General features: G+C 39.5%; 1 protein-coding gene across 15 annotated transcripts in view; it reads right to left on the bottom strand.

Annotated features, from left to right (window-relative positions):
- The window catches only part of ABLIM2 (actin binding LIM protein family member 2), a 142,343-nt gene that overhangs the window by 52,886 nt on the left and 63,360 nt on the right, over positions 1 to 26,097 (bottom strand). For all 15 annotated transcript variants that reach the window (XM_027686346.1, XM_027686351.1, XM_027686348.1 and 12 more), the window contains exons 5-7: positions 21,771 to 21,897; positions 19,641 to 19,734; positions 1,617 to 1,704 (exon numbers count right to left, since the gene is read on the bottom strand). In XM_027686346.1, the coding sequence (XP_027542147.1) occupies positions 1,617 to 1,704; positions 19,641 to 19,734; positions 21,771 to 21,897 (309 nt within the window). The remainder of the gene's footprint in view (positions 1 to 1,616; positions 1,705 to 19,640; positions 19,735 to 21,770; positions 21,898 to 26,097) is intronic.

Raw genomic sequence — 26,097 nt, 5'->3', positions numbered from 1 at the left:
GGCTGGGAAACTTTGTCACACAGAAGAGAAAGAGTCCTTTCACCCAAAAGTCATCTGTTGGATAACCACTGACACTTTCTGCTAAGGAACATGCAACACCTGAAGGAATTTTAGTTTATTAAGAGGATGAAGAACAAGTTATAAAACCCTGGGCTCTGACATTTTTTTATTATCTAACACATCAGGTAAGGCAGTCCAAATAACTAATCATATATCTTTCATGGCATTACCATCAGTTTCTAATGGAAACTGCTCTTTATGTGAAGCAAAAAGTGTGTGATAGTAAGCTAGAAGGAACATTTCATGCATCAGAAAATATAGTAAGATGGGTCCAAATTATTAGGACCTGAGCATACTTTGCTGTTATTTGAACTAATAATCAGCACGAAACTTAACAAATATCCTCCTTCGTAACAAACTGACCTTAAAAAGCAGATTGACTTGCAAATGGGTTTCAAAGGGTTTGAAATCTAGAAACAAATTTGTAGTTTGATATACTTTATTAAAGCATTGATTTGGCATGGGATCTTAGTGCTGCTAAGCTGCTTTGCAATTGGAAGAGCCACAGCATTTTCTGTCTCCGGAGGGAGAATCCATGAGCACAGACAAGGATCATTATGTCCTTTAATGAGCTAGTTCTTGTTGCAAACCAAAGTGGCAATAGAATTGTCATTTTCAATAACATAGTGAATTATAAATAGATCTTACTGAGACCACTGTTGTGTTTTAAATAAAGTCTAACTTTTCCAGCTTAAGGAAAGATTTCAAAGTACACTTCTAGAAAACTGTGGACAATTGCAAAGTTGTAAATACAGAACTGGGCAAGCATGTTATTTTAGGATAATACCCAAGCCTTGCAGTTCCCACATCCTACCGAGTTTCTCTTTTCCGTTTTCCTTTGAAAAGATGATGCCAGTCAAAGACATATGCAAAAGCCTTCATCTTCTCTGGTGTTTGACCCTGTATTTAACTGTGTAGTCAGTTTTCTTTGATCAAGTTAGTACAGTTGCTACATATGAAGGATTTTAGCTCATATCTATTCTAAATAACACTTTCTTCCCTTGCAAACTTTATTGTGCAAGTCCTTCACTATTACCACTGGAAGTCCCTGACAAGAAACACAGCATTTCTCCTGGGCAACCTTATGGCTGCATAAGGTACAGGCACATTGTGTGGCAAGGGCTTCAGTGCCATGGCATCCTCCCCTCCACCCTCTGAGGGCACTTTTCCACCTCTTTTTCACCCTCTGAGGTCTGAGGGGAACTCAGGTAAGGACCTTCAGATTTTCTCTTCCTACCCAAGGGGGCAATGAGTACAGAACTGCCCTTTGGATGGCAACAGCAGCTTTAGGAAACCTGCTCTTATCCATGTGTGTTAACTTTCATCTGGATCATTCTTTCTGTGATTCACACTTGCTACTGGATTTGAACCGAGAAAAAAGTAATAGGTAGGAGTCAACAAGGGTTTGCTTTTGCTTTTCCTTAGCCTACATATTGCACTCTCTGCTTTCTTTGGTAGTTATAAAGTGAGAATAAGTGCAAAACAGGTCAGTCATGCTAGCAGGTGTGGGTAAGGGGCCCAGTGTAACTATTCTATTTTTGTTTGTTTGTTTTTACCTTGAAGATACATTTCTTCTCCTTCTGCAAACATCTGATTGCACCTGACACATCGTGCGCAGGTTGGGTGATAATGTTTTTCTCCTGCCTGTTTGGAAAAAAGGGTACAGATGATTAAGCATATTGATCAATTCAGCAGTTTCACTATGAGAAGGTTTTCTTTCACCATCTTGATTATGACTAATTAGTGTAAATCAGTTAATGACAATTAGTTCAACAATCTCCTACAACCACAATGCCAATTTTTTATTCTAGACAATTTGTGATTTAAAATGTAATTAGGGTCCTGCCTACACACAAAACAAAAAAAAAAGTTCATGTGCAATAGTTAAGTTTCTGAATTTACACAATGGGAATGAGTTTATATAGTGAACATATTTTCGCTGTAAACAACCATCCCGTGCACCAAGTGCAGGGCAGCTTAGAACTTACCTGCACAAGGAAGCTGGGAGGTCATAACCTTGAGCATTGATTTGCAACTCAATCATAAATTCATCCTGATTCAATTGAATATATAATCTTAATGCTCAGCAAGAACCATCTTGTGCAAGCAAAGTTTGTAGCTGCTTTGGAAGTGTCTTACAGGCACACAGGTACTAAAGGGTTTCCATGAGGAATGTGTGTGGTGTTTCTACAGGACTGTAAGTTCAGAGCTGACACTTTGGGGTACTGTGCACTCACTCCCTCATGCAGACAAGACAAGAGCTTTGCCAGTGGCTCTGAGATTAATTCACATAATTTAATACTACTATTTTCACTGACTGGAATGAGAACAGGACTGAGCCCTCAATTGTTAAGAACAGCTTAGTAACTCACCAATTTCCATATATTTAAATTCCCAATTACCTTATAATCCTGTTAATTTAAAGTGTTTAACCACTGACCTCATTGTGTTTTTCAAAATGAGGCATCTACCTGCTGCAAAGGAACAAGGGCCTTTCTGTGTCAGAACATCAATGTGTAACACAGACAAGGGTGAAGTTAACCTCAAATGACTATCAGGAAAAAAAACAAAACAAAACAAAACAAAAAACCCCCAAGATTCTTGGATCAAGAGATTTATGCAGGACTCAATTTTGGTAGCTTGGCCAAAATTCAACTCTATGGGTGACTGTGGGCAAACGTGTTGGCTCTGGTTCCCACAGGCAAGGACAGCAGCATCATAAGGTAATATTGGCTTGAGCCAGTGACAAAAGTAGTATTCTTCTGAGTGAAAAGAACAGGCCAGTCCCTCCAAACCGCACCTCTATCCCATTTTTCAGATGATACTTACAAAACAGAGTTCAACAGCCCAAAGTTGGCTCTTGCACATGCTCCCAGCACTTCTCACTCTTCCAAACCCCTACAGAGCTGAAAGCCAAATCTTGGCATCTCCTTCCTCCTCTTTGACCTCACACTCTTCTGTGCTAGCCATGGTTTAAATGGCTTAAGGTCAATGCCAATTCCATTGAAAACAAAAGCCAGGAGACCAAGTAACTCTAAAGCTTAGCAAACTTAGTAAACTAAGTTTAACTTAAGGTTAAGCTAAGTTTGACATCAGTAGAAATTCTCCTGAAGTTAAAAATGAGCACATTTTGGTCCATGTAGAATGTCTCATAATCTGCTTATTAGAAAAAGGTTGAAAGTCCTACTAGGATTGTGTGTGCCTTTAAGAAACTACTATGAAGTATTGCCCCACTGTCTTCAGGATGTAAATATGCTCCACAGCACCGCACCCCCTTCCATTAATCTGGAAATGTAACCCTGTTAATACAAGGATGATTTGTCTTACTCTTTCTCACTGACTGGATGTCACAGCTTTCAGAGGCATTTATATTATAGAATGTAGTCTGTGTCTGGGAGCTATTTTGCTATTCACAATATCAATCATAGGAGTGCAGTAAATTTAGGTTAAAGAACCTCTGGTTTTACTTCATCAGTGCTCACTTGATTCACTCCTGAAACCCCACTGCAGCATTTTAAATCAGCAATAAAGAAGAGCAACACATCACATTAGAATTGCTATTTTGAAAACAGCTTTGCTCCACTTCATTCTTTTTATGGTGTCATTTGTGCAGACTTCAGAGTGATTTTTGCAACTTTAGACATGGAAGATGGTCACTACTAACTTTGATGACACCTTTAAAGTATCAGACCATGAACTATCAGTATTGGGCTTAAACCTCAGGTTTACAACTGCGTGCCCAAGCGCAGGTGTTTAGGCACAGAAGGGTATTTAAGTATCACCAGATAAACCTATGTTTGGAATATCAAGCTGAAAAGAAATATCACTTCCCTTGGAAGGTCTGTAGTGCACAAGCACTGCTAATGCAATGCCTAGCCTCAGTAATTCAACCGATTTAGCACGGCTGATACAATTCCCAGGCTAACACTCTCTAGGGGAATTCAATTACTTCTTTGCTAAAATAAACTGCCAGAACACATTCTCAGGTAACCTGGATGCATCATAGAACAAAATCTGTTTCCCCAAATTTAACAGTACAACCAAATACATAATTTTAATTCACTCCACGTAGTCAGTAATATCAACTAGCTGTAGAATGGCACAGAGAGACCTCTTCTATAAATTAGACACATTAATAACAGAAAAATTAAGGGAGAAAGGTGTAGTGATCCTTTTGCTGACGATCACAGCAGGATAACTCCAATGGATTTTGCATAATTACCTCTACATTGAAATGGAACGAACTCAAAAATTTTCTGTAAGTCTAAGCGCTGACAGTGGCTTTTGTTGTCACTCTCTTTTTTATTTTGTCCTCCTTCTAATCAAAGCACAGAAGGCAAGACATGGCAGATTCTTCATCACTTGGAAGTATTTAAAATAGATCACTCTATCTTTCTAAATGAGAGGTGCTAGCTGAATCTGGGGCTAGGGAGTTGCAGGAATTAACTAATACTATTTCTTGATATGTTTATACAGTTAGCCTGATTAGATATCATATATTATATTCAAACCTAGGATTTGGGTGTGAATCATACACTCCCTTGGGTACATACCAAGGAGGCTTTCATCAATGCCCCTTTCTCCTTTCTCTGCTATTTCAGAGGCTTCACCTCATGGATGAACAATCAGTTCCAGCAGAACCCAGACATCGTATAAACTTAGGGCAGCAACTGTTTTATGTTTGCAGTTTAGTTGTAATAATGGCCTCATTATTTTTTTTTTCCTGGTTATATTTATGTGATGTAATTCAATGCAGAAAACAAGTTTCTAACCATATGGTTACTTCTTCTTTGCACAGTTTGATTGCTTAGTTTGACAGATTGTTGTCTCAGTGTTTAATAAAATACCATCACACACATAGCACAGAAGAAGTCACATTCATTTCTGAAAGATCTCTTATGGCTTAAGCTGTAGATTGTAAGAAACCTTCTCAATGTCCTACATTTGCTTCAAGACTGCAGCAAGTCTTTGTGCCCAGACATCCACATGTGAAAACAGTATTATTATGAAGATCAATTTGAAGATGAATTCTCAACTGAGATTTCCTCAAACCTGAATAGCAAAGCATGCCCTTAGCACCACAGTACATTACCAAAAATTTAATTTCTCTTCAACTGACTCTGCACCAGCTTTCCACAATCACCGAGTTGCAGTCTTACTGCGTAATTTAAAGGTGGAGCCAAAACAGCCCTCAACAGTCTGAGATAAAGTATTATGAATTACTTCTTTCCCTTTATGTATGAGAGACCTCTTTGAATGTGAAGTCTCCCCTGCAGAGTAGGCAGAGACTTCTGGGCTAGATCTCCACAGTCCATGCCCTGAGCATGGGGACCACCACAGTGTTGCTACCTGTCCCATAGCACATTGACAGATAAACCCATGATGCTCCACTTAAAACAGGACCAAAAAGCTCTGCAACAAAGTACACACAACCGCCTTTTCTCATAACGTGAGTGCTTGAACTAGATAAAACGAGAATAAACCTGATGTGACAAATGTGAATCACATCATTCAAAGAACAATTTGAAGACAGTAAGGGGTGTTATCCAAAAGTCTTCAGAGTAATATGATCACCAGGCCTGGAAAATGTGCAGTGCTAGCAAAACCAGAGTAATTCATACCAAAAGGAATAACCTTAACTAGTTAAGGCTGAGTTTTAAATTAGCTGTCATCACTCAGGAAAAATACACTACATTATTGCAGACAGCTCAGCGAAAACCTCTGCTCATTCTCTGGCTGCAAGAATTGATGAAGTGGTAGAATATATAAAAGATGATATGCATAATAATTGTAACTCTATCATAATAACACTGCTTGTCTGACCTCTCTCTGGCCATTTCTAGGAGTGTGATTGATGCAATTTTTTACTGCAGTTGATGAGCGGCAACTGCTTATGGATTGACACATGAGGGATTGAACCAGAGCAGCCTAAAGCTCAGAGCGTGAGCTGAGTCCTGGAAAGAAAACTCAAGATTTCTGACAACTGTCTCATCACTGAGCCTAACTACATCCTACCTCACTGCATTACTCAATAAAGTAGTTAGTAAAGGGAAGATAAAAGTACATAAAATCATTTAATATGTTAAATAAACTCATCTGGTTCTTTTCCTGAGAAAGAAAAGTTATCAGTAAACTCTTTCCTGTGAAAATAAAACGTAGTAACAATTTAAAAAAAAATCTATTTTTTTATAGAAATGTATAGTGGTACCTGATGTCTACTGCTGGAAGTAAAGAGTATGTGGAAGTGAGAAAAGGTTAGACAGCTGCAATCATTCAGTCATATCAAAGCATATTTTCCATTTTAAGTGTATAAGACAATATAGTTGCTGTAATAGTGCATTATTACCACTAAGTGTTATCTGTTGAGGTAGGTCCAAATCCTGCCAACCTCATGCTCCAAAATCTCCAAATGAAGTTCTAACTGTATCCTATCCTGAACAGACATAATGGAAAACAGCCTACAAAACACTGAGCCAGGGGATGCCAAGGCACGGTGCAGCTGCATGACCCAGAAACAAAGCCCACAGAAGACTGTGGGAATAAAGCATTCTTAGTTAAAAGCTTTTCACATGGAACAAATTTGTTGGAGAGTTGTGTCATCACCAGACAACCACCTGTTCAAGCAAAGGGAAACAGAATAAAGCACAACCCACCAACAATCAGTAAGCGTCTCTAACAGGCAGCTTCTCAATCTGAAATGAAGGATTAAAGGTCTTACAAAAGACATATGACTTGACTGCTGCTGTTTAAGTGGAGGAGAGTTACTATTTGTTTGGGATGGGAAGGGGAAAAAATACTTAAGCACTGTAGGGATGGGTACAAGTTTAAGACTTTAATTAGACAATAAATTATTCTATTTTCTATATTTTGTTTCAATTTCCTGAATAATTTCCATTCATGTGGACATTCCCACTCATTCAATAAAGGGCACTGAGACTCCCTCACATGAACCTTGTAGTACAGGTAAGAGTAGAAATTATAATTCAGTTTAAAGCAAGGAAGTTGCAAGTGCACCACAGAATGATAAAACAATTCAGGTTGGGAAGGACCTCAGAAGGTCATGTAATCTAACTGCCTGCTCAAAGCAGGGTTGATGTTCAATTCAGATCAGACTGCTCAGGAATTCATCCAGTTGAATACCAAAAATCTCCAAGGATGGAGACTGCACTACCTCTGAGAATATTGCTCCAATGCTTAGTAGCTATTCTGACAGTGATTTTTTTTTTTTTATCCTGTCAGAACTTCCCTTCTTAAATTTATGACAACTGTCTCCTGCTCTCCCACCATGCGCCTCAGTAAGGATCTTGTCTCCACATCCTTGGGGGCCTCCTCATAGGTATGAGAGCACTGCTATCAGGTCCCACTAAAGCCATCACTTCCCTAGGTTGAACAAGTTCAGCTCCCTGAGCATCTACTCACAGGATATGTGCTCCAGCCCCTCAACTATCATGGTGATCCTTCACCAAAGTCACTTCAGTTAATCGGCATCTTTTGGTACAGGAGGGCACAAAGCTGGATGCACTATCCTACCTGTATTCTAACAAATGCCAAATAAAAGAAGGATAGCTTCAATCTACTGGTTGTGCTCCTGTTGAAATTGCCCTCTTAGGCTGGTGACCTTCATTGCTCCCAGGGCACACTGGTGCCTGGTTTAGCCAACTGTCCACCATACCCCATATGCATTTTCCAAGCATTGATAATTTAATGCAGAAATTACAATAAATCAAAATGTGCTTGATATAAATACATCATACTAAACCAGAACATAGATATAACTTCTTGATAAATGAACTTGCTATCACTTTCACCTAATGTTCATGGATTCATATGAGTAGATTTGGGGACAAAAACATGTTAACCCTGCATAACAGAAGTTCATAGAATCATGGAATGGTTTAGGTTCAAGGAACCTTAAAGATCATCAAGTTCCAAACACCCTGTCATAAGCAGGGACACTTTCCACTAGACCAGGTCGCTCAGATGCCCATCCAACCTGACCTTGAACACTTCCAGGAATTGCACATTCACAACTCCTTGGGAAACCTGTTCCAGTGCCTCATCATCCTCACAGTAACAAATTTATTCTTAAAATCTAATCTAAATCTACTCTCTTTCAGTTGAAAACCATTACTTCTTGTCCTGTCACTACATGCTCTTGTAGTAAGTCCCTCTCCGTCTTTCTTGTAGACTCCCTTAAGGTACTGGAAGGCCACAATTAGGTCACCCCTAAGCCTTCTCTTTTCCAGGCTGAACAACCCCAACTCTCTCAGCCTTTCCTTGTAGAAGAGGTGCTCAATCCATCTGATTATCTTGGCCCTCCTCTGGACTTTCTCCAACAGGTCAATTTCCTTTCTGTGCTGGGGCCCCCAGACCTGGATGCAACACTCCAGCTGGGGTCTCATAAGAGTGGAGTAGAGGGGCAGAATCCCCTCCCTCAACCTGCTGCCCACGCTGCTTTGGATGCAGTCCAGGACACAACTGGCTTTCTGGGCTGCAAAAACACATGTCTGGCTCATGTCCATCCTCTCATTCACCAGCATCCCCAAGCCCTTCTTGGCAGGGCTGCACTTGATCTGTTCACCCCCAGCCTGTGCTGATACTGGGGGCTGCCCCAACCCAGGTGCAGCACATTGCACTTGGTCTTGTCAAACCTCACGAGACTCCCAGGGACCTACTTCTTGAGTTTGTCCAGGTCCCATCCTTCAGGTGTGTCAACAGCACCATTCAACATGGTGTCATCTGCAAATCTGCTGAGGGTGCACTCAATCCCTCTGCATATGTCACTAATGAAGATATTAAATAACACTTGTCCCAATACAGACCTCTGAGGGACACCACTTGTCTCTGATGTCCATCGGGACTCTGAGCTGTTGACCGCTTCCCTCTGGATGTGACCTCCAACCAACTCCTTATCCATCCATCAAATCCATCTCTCTCCAATTTAGAGAGAATGTTGTTGTGGGGGACCATGTCAAAGACTTTACAGAAATCCAGAATAAAGGACTTCTGTAGCCCTTCCCTTGTCCACTGATGTAGTCACTCCACTGTAGAAGGTCACCAGGTTGGTCAGGCAGGACTTTCCCCTAGTGAAGTCATGCTGGCTATCTCAAATCACCTCCTTGACTTCCATGTGCCTTAGCACAGCTGCTAAGAGGATCTGTTCCATGATCTTCCCAGGCACAGAGGTGAGGCTGCCAGGTCAGTAGTTCCCAGGGAACTCCCTTCTGTCCTTTTTAAAGATGAGTTCAATGTTTCTCTTTTTTCAGTCACTTGAAACTTCACCTGACTGTCATAACTTTTCAAATATCACGGAGAGTGGCTTAGCAACTGCATCAGCCAATTCCCTCAGGACTCTGGGATGCATCTCATTGGGTCCCATAGACTTATGTACATTCAGGTTCCTCAGGTGGTCATGAACCGCATATTTACTTACAGTGGGAAGTACTTTGCTACCCCAGTCCCCTTCTGCTGTCCATCCACTGAAGAGGTGTGGGAAGAGAGGTTGCCATTGAATACTGAGGCAAGAAAGTTGTTGAGTACATCAGCCTTCTTCCTCATCTGCTGCTACCAGTTTTCCAGCATTGTTTATCTGGGGAGGGTGGGAGTACACCTTCTTTGACCTTCCCTTTCTGGTTAATATACCTGTAGAAATCCTTCCAGCTCTGCTTTGCATCCCTTGACAAGTCCAGTTCCAGCTTTGCCTCTGCCTTCCTCAATCATCCCTACACAACCAAACTTCCTCTCTTCCCAGGTCACCTGTCCTGGCTTCAACTGTCCATGAGTTTGCTTCTTTCCATTTAGTTTGACCAGCAGTTCCCTACTAAGCCATGCTAGTCTCTTGCCTTCCTTGTCTGATTTCTTGCTCCTGGGGACTGCCACCTCTTGTGCTCTATGGATGACTTCCTTAAGGATCTGTTCTGCTCCCATTACCCATCATTTCACATCTGCTTCATTATCTATCATCTTAAATTCAATATTGAGGAGCATGTACTTTCACTGGGAATTTTTTTTTTCAGAGTATATACATCAAAAAATGTGGAAAACCACTGAACTCCTTTAGTGGATATTTAATTCATCCTGTTTATACTTCTTAATTCATTCCTCAAATGATTTGTTTTTACTGGGATATTAAATCATTATGTGAATGAACTGTGCTTTTTATTAGGTGCCAGAAATGTACAGGAAACTGATAATGAAACACAGGTATAAAAAGAAACTCCAGATACTTATCTTTATGAAATTTAATAAAGTTTTTGAATGAGATACAGCATTTTGATTTTAAATAGCCCAATCAGTCACTGCGCTGATTTATGAAGGCAAATTCACAATTACTGTAAGCAAATGCAGTTCCCTGACTTTGGCCAACCTAAGGTTTTACCTCCTGTTCCCACAACTACATTAGTTACTATTTAATAACTCTCTGACCTAACAGCACAGAACTGGCACAGAAAGTTTTCCTATCAAGTTATTCCACCAATTAGGCAAACCCAATCAGGGGTTGCTTTTGCTTATTCCCACCTGGTAATACAAACCTCCTGCTCTTGGTCAGCACTTCAACATGGGATTGTACAACATGAGTTTAATCCAAAAGGCTGTCTAAAATCTAGGGTTCAGGTGTTTGTCCTTCTGCCTGTATCTCAAGAGTACCATGAAGAAGGTGCACAGCACCATACCATTAAGTGTTGTTCAGTGGACACGCATTCATAACTCTGCCATTGCATTCACACAGTGATACATTATGTGGACTATACTGGCCTTTGTATGTAATCACATAAATTGTCCATTCACATTTCTAGCAAAGCCAGAGTTTTGCATATGGAATAGACGGATTCGAAGAATTACTCAGTAATAGTTGTATACAATAATGGTAAAGTTAGGAAACAGATGTCATATCATCTACTGGGTTTGAAGGGACAGGCAACATTATCAAGGCAGTAGTATTTGGCAAAACATCTATTGTTTATGTCATACAACAGTGTCAAGGAGAAAAAAGTGTGAGAGCTAGAAGACAAAGAATTCTGTGGAGAAAAACTCTTGCTAATTCTCTTAGTCACAGTGGACCTGACTCACCAGTGAGTCACTTCAACAGCATGCCAGGGCAAATGAACCATTTTCAACAGGATTTACAGCACTGTAAATGCAATATAATGTTTTGTATCAATCATTCTCCTCATCTTCTCCTTACTGGATTCAGTTATCATGCTACTAGATGCCAAGAAACGGTCATGTGAAATGTTCAATACATGCACCTGCAGCATTACTTAGAGCTTTAGCAATCTCACATGTACAGTTATTTCATATTGTCTTGGTTCTGGCTCATCCTGCTGTACTTCGCAGAGCCTTGAGAATTCCCACCCACATTTGAGTCATTTTCTACTGCTTCCCACACACTCTTTATTCTTCCAGGTATAAAGTGCAATCAGATGTAACAACAGAAACATTTATCTCAGAACGATAATTTACTAAATACTGGACTCTCGGAAGAAGTTGTTTCTAATGCTTGTGGGAGAAAATAAAAAATATATAATTAAAAACCATAAAAGGAATAATTAGGGAAAAAGAAATAATAGAAAAATAGCACTATTATAACTGTAATCTCATTCTGTGACATCTGCAAACAAGTTCTGGCTTGGGAGCAAATTCAACCCTGCCACAGTCAGGTAAGATCTGGAAAAGGCCAACAGCACATTTTTTCTACAGAATTTGGTACATGTTCTTGTAAACCAAAATGGTCTGTCATGCTTAAAACCACTGATTTGCACTCAGTTGTTTTTGTTATGGAGTGAGTGATCAGTCCCTTTTGTCTTTTTCTTCTCAGCTTTCCAATTTTTCTTGCCACCCACTGAGACTGGAAGAGGCTTCTGTTTTCCTTTGGCTCAACAATCTCCTTAATTTCTTTTCCACTTTGCTCTCCCACTCCTTAAAACCCCTTTAGAGGCCAAGACAAGCTGCAGCTGGCTCTTGCATATGCCATCCCTTGACAGGGGCGAGGGAGTAAAGAAGGAGAAAGGTGACTTGCAGACATATTCCCCTTCATATTCAACTTTGCAGCTGTGCATTTAGCCCACCCATTTCAGATTAGAAGAATGAATTTGCAACCAACACCGAACAGCCCTGGAGAGGCAGCACGATTTATGAGATGCAGCCAGCACAGCTCTTTGCACACTGGACATGGTGACCTAGGCTATAAACATCCGAGATCAGAAGCTGCCTCTTAGTCTGTGCCTGAATAATGACTGCTATCTGGATCACCAAATTTTGCTGGGACATATGCAGAGCTGACATTATTAATCCTTAGGAAGTTGCTACTTTCAGGTTCATTCACATATTTCTAGTTCAAGGTACCACTCAGAAGTTCTTACTTTGGGGGAAATTCAAAAAAAGCACAAACAGTGCTGAAGGTTAGTAAAGGATGAAAAATCTAAGACGCAAGAAATGAGTCACAGGCTGCTTTCCTGCTATTAGCAGACAAGCTGAACTGTTCTCACATGGGCCAGAGCATCCTGGAGATACTTCATCAACAAAGCCAATTGTCTCTAAGTGCACTTACTGCTGCACCACTGTCATGGTTACGGGAGACAGCTGGAGGCAGGCGCTTGTGGTGCTGGCTGGATCACAGCAAGGCACAAGGGCTCTGCACAGCAGTGGTCCTGCAACTGCAGCACACCCCTGATATGAGTCAGGAGACCACCAGAAATGAAAGATTATGCAAAGTAATTGGATGAGGAACTGCAGACATCCATAAAGGGCAAAGTCTCACACTGTCAAAATACTGAAATGCTGGCAAATAGTACTATATATTAATGCATCACCACAGCAACACATAGCTTACAGAGGCATTGTAACTGCCATACTGTGTGCTGCGTGTGTTTGAGGCTCAGAAGTATCACAGTGACTACTGGAATCACTCCTTTGATCCTTTAATTAAGCAATTAAGAAATTTTCAGATAGTTAACTGGTACTACATTTTTGCATAAGTAGAAAAGGCAGTGGACACCCCAAGTGTCTGCCAGGCTCAAGAATCAAACTATGCACTAAAACTCCAACACATACAAACCCACACAGGCACAAATGCACAGCAGCACTAATGGGGACTTTCCCAAATGTGCAAAAGGAATCCTCAACAGAAAAGCAAGCAAGCAACTGAAAGAAAGAAGAAAAAAACAAACAACAAAACTCCAAAACTTGCAATAGTAATTCTTTCTTCTCTATCAACCAGTGTCCCTCAATTTCTGAACTTCTCTATGTTATTCAGAGATAGTTTACAGAATTCCTTACTTTGGTAAAAATGTAACAGTCTTAAGCTATCATCAAATGCTACTCAGTGCTCTTCTTCAATAAGCCTAACATATTATTACAGGGTAAAAACTATACAGAGTTTGTTGTAATATATAGTTTTTTCCTGACATTAAAAATTGTGAGTTTTTAACAGTTCAGATAATAAATATGGATAGGTGCATCTTTCTATCTCTTCCTGGAGAGAAAAGGTGGCTGGAAAAGGGAAAGGATGAAAGTGGGAGAAAGATGAGGTAAATGCATCTAAAACAATACAACTGGGCTACACAAAAGGGTAAAAACTAAGATAAAAAACATTTGCATTGCTATTTATTTGCTTGCTGATAGTATTTTTAACGATGCCTGCTTTAAAGCAGAAAGTCTAAGTCAACTGTCAGTTAACACTTACCCAGCCAAGTTCACATACTATGCACTGATGACTAACCTGCCTTTGCAAACCAGTAGTTCCAGCTGAATGCAACTGGCACCAAAACAGAGACCATTCCCAAGCTGCAAAATGCTCTGCATCTCAGCATGCATTGAATAGTGCATCTCACTCTGTATAGTGCATCTCACTATGTATTGCAAGGACTAATTAACGTTTCCTACCTTAGATGGTCTCCTTTTGCAAAAGCTAATGCTGATTTATATAGATGTATCTTTTCCAGTTGTTTTCTTTCTTCTTTGCTGAAGGGAGAAAACTTGCGTAGAGAGCAGTTTCTAACCGAAGATAGTACTGACTCTTGGATGCTTTTGCTGCTCTGACAGCCTTCACGGGGCTGCCCAGGCTACAGGGAACCCTTCATTCGTACACACAGACCCGCTTTTATTGCATGTTTCAGTATTAATGCCTATGTAATAAGCTGCTCAAGTACCTTTCACACATCAGTAGGTTTTGTTGTTAATGAAACAGCAGGGTAACAGACCTTTCAGAATAAACCATTCTTCCCTACTGCAGGCAGAAATTTGTACTCCCTGCTGTATAGAATTAGTCTCGTCTCTCTGCTATACTGAGACTTTTGTAAAGGGAAAGGCAATCTATTTACAAAGGAGATGTGGCTGCAAACAAAAGCAGCTCAATCCCAGAGCAAAGTAAAAAACAAACTACAAAAATCAAGATTCATGATTTAATTAATAAGTCACTGAGGTATAAGTGGCATTTAATTGACATATAAATTACTGACATTTCTAGTACTGACATTCTTAGTGCCTACTGCATTTGTTCCCTTATTTCAAAATAACATGTGGCTGTGATTATTAGATTTTAAAACGTACATTGATTATGTTTTTCTAGACATTTACACATACATGTAAACCAGTAAAATGTTCACTCTTTCTCCCTCCTCCTAAATTGAGTGCCATGCTGCCATGTTAGGATGTCAGATACTAAACATAAAGATGGGTCCAACTGCTGTAAGCGATAGAGCCCTTTTCACCAGCACTTGTAAGATACTTTTACACCACAGTCACGTAGCTGGAAATCACGGGACAGTTGTAGACAAAAGTCAAGTGCTGAAAGTACCTGTCAGAGCTTACAGAAGCAGCTGGGTTGCATGTAAATAAGCCCTGGAGGCATTTCCAAAAGTTGTTCTAAAACTTCCAATGCGCTACACTGTCAACTTTTATTCACATGAAATTAAAAACACCAGCTAGCAGTTATGGAGATTCAGCTTATCCATCAGCTCCTAACACAGTTGGCAGTGGCTGGATGATACCAGGCAGCTCAGCTAGGCCATCACTGGGATGCAGTTGCCTAGCCAAGCAATCATGACCCCCTCCACACCCTATATTGTGTTTGCCATCAAAACATCCCCAGGAGGCTATTTTTGGATATGGAGGCTTCCTCTAACAATGTAGGAAACCACCGGCTGACACAGCAGATGAAGAGAAAATTACCCAAGTAATAATCTCACTATGGGCTGTCAATGTTAACAAAGTCACGGGCAAAAAAATCACATCAGTGTGAGGTATACCAAGGAAAGTCTTTCTTCAGAAATAGTGGAAGGGGTTGCTATCACTGCACAAGGCAGTGGTGAGGCACTGTCTGGAGTACAATCTTCATCCATGCTGAGAGACAGTGGTTCCAGTGAGGAATCATCAGTGACAAGGTCCACTGGCATCATCAGAAAAGCCTGGAGCTGATTTTATGAGCAGAGGAGAACTTGGTTAATTCAGTTTTGCAAAATAAAAGTCGAAAGGAACTAACACTACTCTCTATAAGTTCTCCTTCAAGTTTATCTGTTAAAGGGGAGAAAATAACAGCCTTCCAAAACCTCTGCACAGTCTGCTGTGTGGGAAGAACCAGGAGGTAGGCAACACATCTCTGCCTCCGCCAAGCAAAGCACAGCTAGAAGACTAGATTAAAAATGACGAAATAAATGGAAAGTGTTTTCTTGACTGAAAGGAGTTCGCATCAGGCACTGAATTATCATGAGAAATACGGTATATTAAAAAAAAGGCAATAACACTTGTCTATTTCTATGAGATTTTAACTAATAAATAACTGCTTGTGATAGAAAAAAGGGGGAAAATATTTTTAGTGTTAAATGCAGAGAAATATATTGCAACATGACAAAAGGGAAATGGCTGGTTATAAGAATCAGTGGCTTGATATTTTAAAATGTGTTTACTTTCTGTGTTATTGCATGATCTTAACTATCGCAGATTGGCAACAGATATAGCATAAGCACTGAAATAAACCTTTTCCTCCCTAAGGGTTTTTACTCATACTGCATTTTAAGTCAAACTATTAACGTAAACTCCAGTGACCTCTTGGTCCCCCCTTAAGCTGGCAGGTTTATCAATACATATGGTCAGGGACAAAACAGAGCAATTTCTAGGAGAGAATGGATATTGCATTTAAGAGTGCTCTGTATGCTTCACAAGCAAAGCAAATCTTGCCCATAAATGCACTTGTGGGCAGTTTTTTTGTAAAAACAGCAAAACTGTTACTTCTAAAAGAAATAGAAGGATTTATCATCTCCATAAATGAACTGCTCAGCCCCTTTCATAGCTTTTCCAGTACAAGTTCCCTGGGAGACCGAGGGCAAGCCAAGGTGGATTGGAGGGGAAGAGAGAAACAAGAAAGGAATTATAAACAAAGTTATCCTGTGTTTAAGCCCATTTACTAGATGGAATGAATCTGGCCCCCAGAAAATGGGCTGAAAGAAGAATTTAAGTAACTAAGTCATCATTGTATTTGGCTGACAACCTACAAAAACAGCCCTACTTTTATAACTTATCAGTAACTCACACTAGTTGACTCTCCCTTCCTCTCTGCTAAATAAACACTTAAAACAACCAAGTGTTGGAAAGGGAGACAATATTATCATTTCTGGGCACAGAATAATTGTGGAAGCAGCTGTCCTCCTGACATTATCACAGAAATCAGAGATGGAAAAAATCCTATTAGGTCATAGAGTCCCTCCCTTTGTCATTGCAGGACTGTTCCCTATCACAGATTTTCCAGTGCCTTGTCCAATCTTGTTATAAGACTTTCTAAGTGACAGCTTCCAGCAGCTCCCTTGGGAGAGTATTCCTCTGCCTAATAAGTACTGCTGTCAAGAAGATCCCCCCCACTTTAATAGCAATTTGCCCTATTATTTCTGTGTACTCCACATAATATTCAAGATGGTAAAACGAAATACTGACGTTTTGAAAAAATGTTTCAGGATTCCAGACAATTCCACAAAGAACATGTCCTACTACAAAAACCAGCCATGGCTACTTTGTATTTTTTTTCTGTCCTCATGACCAGGAAATATACAAACATATCAACTAGCCTGCTGGTGACAAACACACATCAAGTTCTATACCAATACCAGACAGACGGAAGAGATCAGCCCCAATTCCAAGCCTTTCAAAGAAGTCCATCTGTTGCAGACAAACAACAAATGACTTAACCACGTTAGCTATGGATACGCTCTCTGTGTTCTCTCACATTTGTTTGCTCAGGTCATGACTTTTTGTCTACCTTCCTAATGAAATGAGGTGTGTGCGTTACCTCTTCATCCGGCTGCTCTCCATGGTCAACACTGAAACTCAAAGGTCATTTTAAGTGATCCCTTACAGCGCTCCAAAGACTCATGGAAATCACAGGCTGATCACCACGGAAGAAGGCTCACAATGTGTGTCACCTCTTGTAAACAGGCAGTGGGAATGTAAAAAAATACGTATCTTGAGATATGTCATGGGAAAACAGAGTGGATGAGAGTAAGTATTTTGGGAGATGTCAAGAGGAACAGGACCTCTTGTGACAGCAGAATGCTAGGACATATCATGTGCACCTATATTCAAGGCTTCACTAGTTGCACACAAAACAAAAAATTGTGTACAATCCTATGAAAAAAAAGTTTACAGACCATAAAATGTCCAGGTTGTTCTAACAAGTCTCCAGACATTAAATATCATTTTAACTCTTCAAACTCATTGCCTGCTTCATATTAATTTAATCGTATCTTTCCTGTTTCATAGTGACAGTATCTGACACTTCTGTGAGTTGTCAAAGTCCTTTCTGCACATCCTTTTTTTTATTAAAAAAAAAGGTTTTGGAATGTTCCATCAGTACTTTTAACAAAGTTAAATGCCACAGACCTATCAAAGTAGCTCCAGCCTGAACCAGTACCAAAGTCAGATGAGAATCAGTGTTACAGTACTGTCATCAGAGCAACACTGGAGAGGGAAGAGGAGAGGGACACACACACACTAACCAAAAACATCACCCAGAACTACAGTGACATATGTAATCAGTTATGGTAAAATTCCTACCACAGCTTTAAAGAATTAACTTTTCTCAAGTTTGTTACAGTTTATCTACAATAAAAACAAGGAACTCTCCTTCTGTTCACTACACTCTCACCAAGCAATCAGAAGAAACAACTACAGCCACACCTGCTCCCAGGTCCCACACATCCAACTCAGTACTGTTACTATGCAGAACTTTTTTTTTCCTTTTTATCATCCACAGAGACAGTAAGGACACAGTTCTTAATCACATCACATCACATCACATCACATCATATGCTATTGTTTAACCATACTATGGGTAAAATATTACTAAATAAAAAGAGTATTTTTTCACAGATATTTCAAGGTAAGAATCAGGACAGAAAAACACAATGTTGTGAAGCCAAGAGTCAGTAAATAAACTGAAGCTTCTGTTCTTCTCCCATCTCAGTATTTATCACTCCTTGTAAACTGCTATGAGTGCACCTCAAATTTGCTGTAGCTTTGACTCTTCTCTCTGCACTCATCTCTCTCTTAATTACCTTCACCTTCAAAGCTCACCCCCTCTTACTACCTTTCATTCAATGTCTTTTGTTTTGCATCTCCCACTTGAGACAATCATCTGCAAAAAGTGAGAAATCTGTCTTTATACTCTTATTAGAAGTTTGCTTTCTGCCTGTAAAAACTTTTGAAAATGGAAAAGCCTCCCAAGCCTAACCCTAATACCATATTATCCCATCTAATATGGATTCTCATCTAGGATGGACACTTGCTCCTCAGTTCCTTCCCAGCTATAATTGTCCACCACTTGAATAGTCAAGTCTTTGTACAACTCCTAGCAGATCTTTCTCTGGTGGAACTCCTTGAGACTTCTCCAGGCTTTCTTAAGTGAGGAAGAGAAAGGAGTGAACTGAGCAACCTGGAGAAGTTCTTCCTAACTCTGGTAATGTTAAGACTTCACAAGATACAGGGAAAAGCAGAAAGAAAAAGTGGATAATCAAAGACATTCATAAAATAACAATACACTTAGATCCAAGGATAGATTCTAGTCAGATCAAAGCATTATATTAATTTCTGACCCTGGGTCAGTTTTATGGAAATTTCTGCATAATCCATAAACATGCACCTACACTAAACAACCTCCTGCTTCTTAGAACAACAAACTAAAGGAAATCCCTGCAACACAGCTCCTTTCTGAGTGCAAAAATACACTTCAAATTATTCATCTTACTTTTCAACAGCTTCATCCTATCTTTGGGGAACATAAAACAGAATCAAAAAGCAGAAATTACAAGTGAATTTAGTTTAAGTATTAAAATGTGCCTAATAACACATTCACTTATTACTTCTGCTGCCTGAATGTTCTCCAGTACCACAAATATCCATTTAGGGAGCCAGTGTATTATCAAATCATTAACAGAAGAAACAAACAAACAAAAAAATTATAGAAGAAGATCCTGGTGTTATAAAAGTAACATAAGCTGCTGCATGAACACTCATTTGTGAGCACAGGACTACGCCCAGAAGAGCAAGTCTTTTTGTACACTTTGAGGTGTCCTTGAATGACAGCTTCTCCTTACCTCAAGTACTCTTCCCGTGATATACTTTTCACAATTGTCACATCTGATACCAAACTTTGCATGATAGTCCGTTTCGCAGTATGGAACGCCATCCCTAGGGAAGAACAACAGGCCATACAGAAGTTGCTTTATGTAGGCTCACAGTTCACCTGGAGATTACACATCTAAAATTTGTTAATGCTTCAACACTTCATAGGGTATTAATGGACTTTCCTGCCTACCAAATACTCACTTATACTAATTTTGTAAAGAACTGAATAGTTGTTGAACTATTTTGGCCCTTTAGAGTCTACCATGATCCTACTTTCCTGCTTGTTGCTGAATTCAGCCATTGCCTCTCTCCTTGTAATGATACTTGGTCTCTGAAAACCTCACACCATCTGTTTAATATTGTTGCCCATTAATGTCTTCCACGTGTCTCCCTCTCTTTGGAAAAATATTTCTACATATTATTCTTTTCCTCTTTACTTGCCATCTAATTCATCCAATATATGTATCATCTGATACATAAATTATCTAATCCTTTAGCTGAGACTGAGCAGAGTAATTTCTCAACTGTCTTGTCTGTAAACCAAGTTTTGATTAACATTTAAGTGTACTGACATTCTCAACTGGACTTGCTTAAAGACAGGCATGGATTAACCATCTCGGGAACCTGGTCCATAAAAGCCAACTATGACTACGAGAATTCAGCTGGAGCAGCAGAAGAGATGTTGCAGTGTGTTCACACATGATGTGACCAGCTAGTTCACCCCCACGAGTGAGTTAAGATAATGCACAACTTAAAGATATGAAGAATAAAAACTGGAGTCAGCCGTTCTAAAATGTCAGAACCGGAACACTTGGATTACTGCTCTGAAGAGAACCTGTTAAATTTACATTTTACAATTTTACAAAGTTTTACACATAGACCATTAAACTGATGAATGAAAACAAACTGCTCTAACAGAAACTGCAGACTCTTCTCCTGTTTCAAAGTGTAAGTTAAATATAGTTAAATATGTTTAGTTTGTTATGTTAAAACAGTCCATGATCAGACAGATTTATTAGCAGAGGTATAATTTTATCAGACATTTCCCTGGAGAAGCATAGAAATTAATTTTATAGCATACAAGTTGGACTGCTTAGAGACTAACTTATAAGTTACCACAATAATTAATTGAATTAATTGAAGCCAGGATGTTTCTTCTCATGAGTTATTTTGTTTGGCATTTAGCTTTTTTAAAAAGAGGATTTCACAATAACTATATCTTTACAATTTATGGGGGTTTTATTATTAAATAACAAGCCAAAAAAGGACTGTACCAAAATGCAGCAGAGTAGCACAACTTTTGAGTTAATGCAAAACCTTATTTAAGAACACCCTTTTCATAAATATTGTTTCTCCAGTGCAAGCTGTGAAATTAAATGTTATACTTGTATTAATCTAAATCCAAAGAATTGTTGAAAGTCAGTGGGACATGAGCTATGAAACTCCATCATCTCTGGGCACTGGTGATTGAGTTACTTTGTTGTTTAAGAAAATTTCAACATATCAACACACTTCTCTGAAGCAGAAATTAATCCCAGGTGCCTTGGCCAGTGAAAGCCCTGTATCTCACCAGCCTGATGAGAGTGTTGACATGGGACTTGGTCTGTGTGCGTGCTTTGTGCTGTTTCTCAGTGCTGTCATCACGTTCAGTCCAAATTTGACAGCACAAGGGTCTGGAGCAGCAGAAAAGCATGGTATGTACATCCCTAATGAACTTTTGATGAACATTTCTGCTTATGTAAAACACATGGAAAGGACAGTATCTGCTTGTTCACATTACAGCATTGCCCAGAGCAAAGTCATAGATGACTAAGGGAGTATCTATGGGGCTTTGAAACATGCTCCACCCACTGATTTTCTATAGCACAGATGCTTTGTCAAGTACCATTCCAGGTAAATGGACAAATTTAAGTTCTACTTTTCTTTATTTCATTTTTTTCTGCTTTTAATACAATTTAGATAGTAATTTAGACAACAGTCTCTAATCTCTTACATATCTCCAAACATACATAAATAAAAACTAAAGGATACACAATCATAAACGAATTATTTGGCATTAAAAGAATGATGTAAACAGGTGAAAATGCTCCTCAACTTACTTGCTGATGTACTCTGCATTCAGTAGCTTGCCACACGTATTGCACTTAAAACAGCCCAAATGCCAGTGTTTGTCCAAGGCAACCAAGGACTGCCCATTTTTTATTTCTGAACCACAACCCCCGCAGTCTGCAAAAGAAAAATCCAATATGAGTGAATCATACACTTTAAGTGGTCATGCAACAGTGCTGGTTACTGCAGTACAAGGATCTGTTGGTGTCCTGGTAACAGCTCACGTGGACTCCAACACTCCTCCTGGCTGCTCACTGATGGATGACAAGTGTTGCTGCCCTAATAATGCCCTGACATTGCTAGAAGACATGAATCATTCAAAGAAAAAAGCTGATGACTTAAGTTTCCTAGAGACTCGGGCTTTATTTTAATTCATTTATACTGTGTTTAAAACGTGAAATGTTGATGATCAATTTTTCAAGCATTTATTGGGCAAATCAGCCTAATAAAATAAATAAAAAATACCTAGATTAAAAAAAAAAACCTGATTTTTCATATTAGACTTTGCCTATCGCTCTGCAAGTTTTACTTATCATTCCAAAATTCTTTTAGTAAGCATTAAAAAATCCAAGACGAAATTCTGATATGAAATTTCCTGTAACCAGGAAAAACACACCATTAGTTAAGAGGTATTACAAATTCCTGAGGAATAGTGACGTAAAAACGTAAAAATGATGGCTGGCTACATATTTATTATTTATAGAAATTCACTTATATAAGGCTCCCCAGAAAAAGTAATTGAGAACAAGATTTTTGGGGGGCTTGGTCGCCTTTTTTGTAACAATGAATGCTTTTGACTGAACTAATAAAATCCAAATCTACACTCAGTTTTCACACAAACAGTCTACCAGTAAGTGCCCTTTTTTTTTGATGTTACATAGACATGGGATTTGGATCTGGTTCTCTATATCCTAAATCAACCCTCTAATAGCCTACAAGGTCCATCACTCATTCACTCTTCACTCTGCAGATTTCCTGTCTATGTATAATTGTCTCACTAAATGTTAAAACAGTCAGAATATGTGGAAAAATAGGGATAAGTACCAGTGATAAACTGATTCTAGTATCAATATCTCAGTAATCCTTCTAATCCTCCAAAAGATATCTTCCATCTTATGCAAAAAAACCCCCAGTATTTTTAGAAATTTTTCAGGCATACCAAAAATTTGCTAGAGAAAAGACAAATCCCGAAAGACAATCATTTAGAGATGCCAGAAGAGAAAAAAATCTCAAAACACAACAACCTCTTCCATGGAAGAGAGAGATACACAAAAGCATTAAAAAAAGATTTATCTAGTTATTAAGAAAGAAATCCAAACCTAGGATCTCATTAAAACATTTGAATAGTCCTCTTAAAAACTTTCTGATTTAAGATTCTATTTAGTTGTTTACATGACCCTAATGAGACACTGTAAGTGCAATTGTAAATTTTTCACTTCTGAGCGCACAACAATAAAGGATAGTTTATATTTTCCTTTAGTGGATTTGGAATGGATTAAGAGAGCAATAATGTGTCTAATGTTACCCTGTAGAGCACCAATACATGGAAACTAGCCTAGCACAAAAGTGTGTGCACCACAGATCAGAACATTTGAGTTTTGCTAATAAAAAAGAACATTTGGCTGTGTGCCTGGATTTAGCCCCTGCAGTATTCTGTAGTATCTACGGTTTAACTGCAATCAGAAATTTGTTTGTGATCTCTCCTGCACTGGGGATTCATCTGGTAATCTAATTTAATCTCACTGGTTTATTTCATAAACTGAATAGAACACCATGTGCTCAGATGTCATTCACCTTTCATCTGGTTTAAGCTTAGGTGGGCAGAAATGCAGTATTTTTGGAGCTACTTTTTTATTCCCAACTGCTGTTAAATTCCAGATAATTACAAACAAATATTGTGGTTGCTATGCCAACAGTGCCTACTGATGCAACGTCCTTTTCTTCCCATCTTGGAAGCAGCATCCTTTGGTGACTCAACTAATTTCAACCAATAACTCTGCAGAACACATCAATTTGCTGCTACATGTTGATATTCTTCCCTGAATACCCTTTCAACACTAACACTGTCACAAGAGGTTTTCATGAAACAAACCAGGTAGGTAGGTACTTATATAATAATAAAAAATTCAAGGACTCAGGCAAAAAGCAAGTATCTGACATTCTTCATCTCTTCCAAATGGAACGCATAAAAGAGGTCAGAACCAAAATGGGAGGATGAAAATAGAAGGATGGTCAGAGGGGGCAGAGATGTTGGGATCTCAGTGAGTCCCAAGAGATGCCCTGAAAGCATTACCAAGATAAATAGGCTGATGAACAGCACACATGGTACGTATCAGGAAGTTCTGACACAAGAACAAAACCAGTGTAATGGTGGGTCAACGTACTATTTGTTCCTTGAATAAGCTTGCTTGAAAGTCATATGTTTTTATGCACTATTAAAAAGAATTGTTTGTTTGAGGTCTTTTGCAAGAAAGCTGTTGTTAAAACAAGGAGATACACCATTCACTGCTTTATGTAATACGTAGCATAGCTACAGCCAGCCATTCTGGACTTTCAGTTCTCCAGTTCAACCAGGATGACTCTGACAGTGCTTGTTTATTCCTGAAATACTGGTTCTAGCCTAAGGATTCATGGCTAGGCTTCGTGAATGAAGATTTGGGAAGAGCTCTACCCACGTTTGTTACAAGCGCGCTGGTGGCTAAAAAGGCCAATATGAGACAGGCACGTCCGGTTGCAAAAGGCACAGCAGAAAGACTCCTTAGGGGGTATATTCTGCAAGGCTCGATTCTTTCTGCCTTATCTTTTCTCCTCTAGAGTGATCCTGCGTGCGTTCTCAAAAGCATCAGCAGGGTTAAAGATAGTGTGTCTCCAGACCTCCCGACTGGAGGCCTGAGTAGACCAGTTATGGTGATCAATATGGCCAAGGCTGAGATGTTGTTTCAGGGAGTCCTTGTATCTTCTCTTTGGGGCTCCTCTCCTGTGGCAGCCGGTGGCAAGTTCACCATAAAGCAGGATCTTAGGGAGGTGGTGGTCCATCATCCTTGAGACATGCCCTGCCCAGCACAGCTGCGTTCTCAGTAGCATGGCCTCAATACTTGTGACTGCTGCTTGTTCTAGAACAGATGTATTGGTCACATAATCTGACCAGTGGATGTTTAGGATTGCATGGAGGCAGCATTGATGGAAGCGTTCTAGGAGTCGCAGGTGACGGCGGTAGATGACCCATGATTCAGATCCATATAAGAGAGTAGACAGCACAATGGCTCTGTAAACACTGATCTTGGTACTTTTCTTCAAGTGTTTATTTCGCCAAACTCTTTTATGAAGCTTTCCAAAGGCACTATATGACTTTGCTAACCTGTTGTCTATCTCTCCGTCAATCTTACCGTCCGAGGAGATGAGGCTTAGGTACTTGGAAAACAACTGGTATTACACATTGCTCTTTCACATATTACATATTAATCTGAATGTTTCCCAAATTCTTTATTATCTTTTTAGATATTTCACTAACTTTCTGTGCACTGTCACTTGGAAAGATTTCATGCATTCCTAGTGAGATTTAAAGCAGACATGTATTTCAGGTTTAAATAAATATGTTTGAGATTTAATTCGAGGAAAGGCTAAGCCTTTCTTTTCCAAGGTCAGGTTTTGCCACAAAGATATGCTTCCAGTGCTGTTTCCTTCAGAGGCAAGTGGTTTGCTGAGGTTTGCAGGTACCAGTGTGCTGGGGAGACTCAGTGCAGTGACCTGAGAGAGCTGGGGAAGTGCAGTGCAAGAAAAACTCTCCATGGTGTGCGTACGAGTACAGAGAAAGGGAATGTAAATACATTAAAGGATTCTGTATCACAGATAATCAAATGAACTTGTTCTGACAGTTACTCAACCAGGCAAATAATGTTCATTAAAGTCAAAGGCACTTTTCCCATAGGACAAGGAGACAAACAGATGATAGGCCATTAAAGTATGGATTTGCAAGTGCGGTCAGCAGTGATGGCTAAGGGTGATCCACCTCTTGAATAAGTGACAAGAGAAAGCAGCTAAGAGAGGGGGTGATCCCCTCCCCAAAAGAGAATGGCATTAGCAAGAGAAAACCAGCAGAGCATCTCTCACTGCATTCACACAGCAGCTTTTGCTGAGAAGATGTAGAGAGGAGATGGTGAAAACTTCTGAAGTGAAATGTGGGGGGGGAAAAAGAAAACAAAATAAAAAGGAAGAGATTTCTCCCAGAAGTGGGATGGATTCCTTATAGGAAGATGAGCAATCCATGGGGTCCTTCCTCAGCCATGCTGAATCCAGCTTGATGTGATAATCAATAAA

This window comes from Neopelma chrysocephalum, unplaced genomic scaffold, assembly GCF_003984885.1.
Source record: "Neopelma chrysocephalum unplaced genomic scaffold, ASM398488v2 Primary Assembly neopelma1_71, whole genome shotgun sequence".
Taxonomy (NCBI): domain Eukaryota; kingdom Metazoa; phylum Chordata; class Aves; order Passeriformes; family Pipridae; genus Neopelma; species Neopelma chrysocephalum.
The sequence above is the reverse complement of the archived record's forward strand: the minus strand, read 5'-3'. Positions and strand labels throughout refer to the sequence as shown.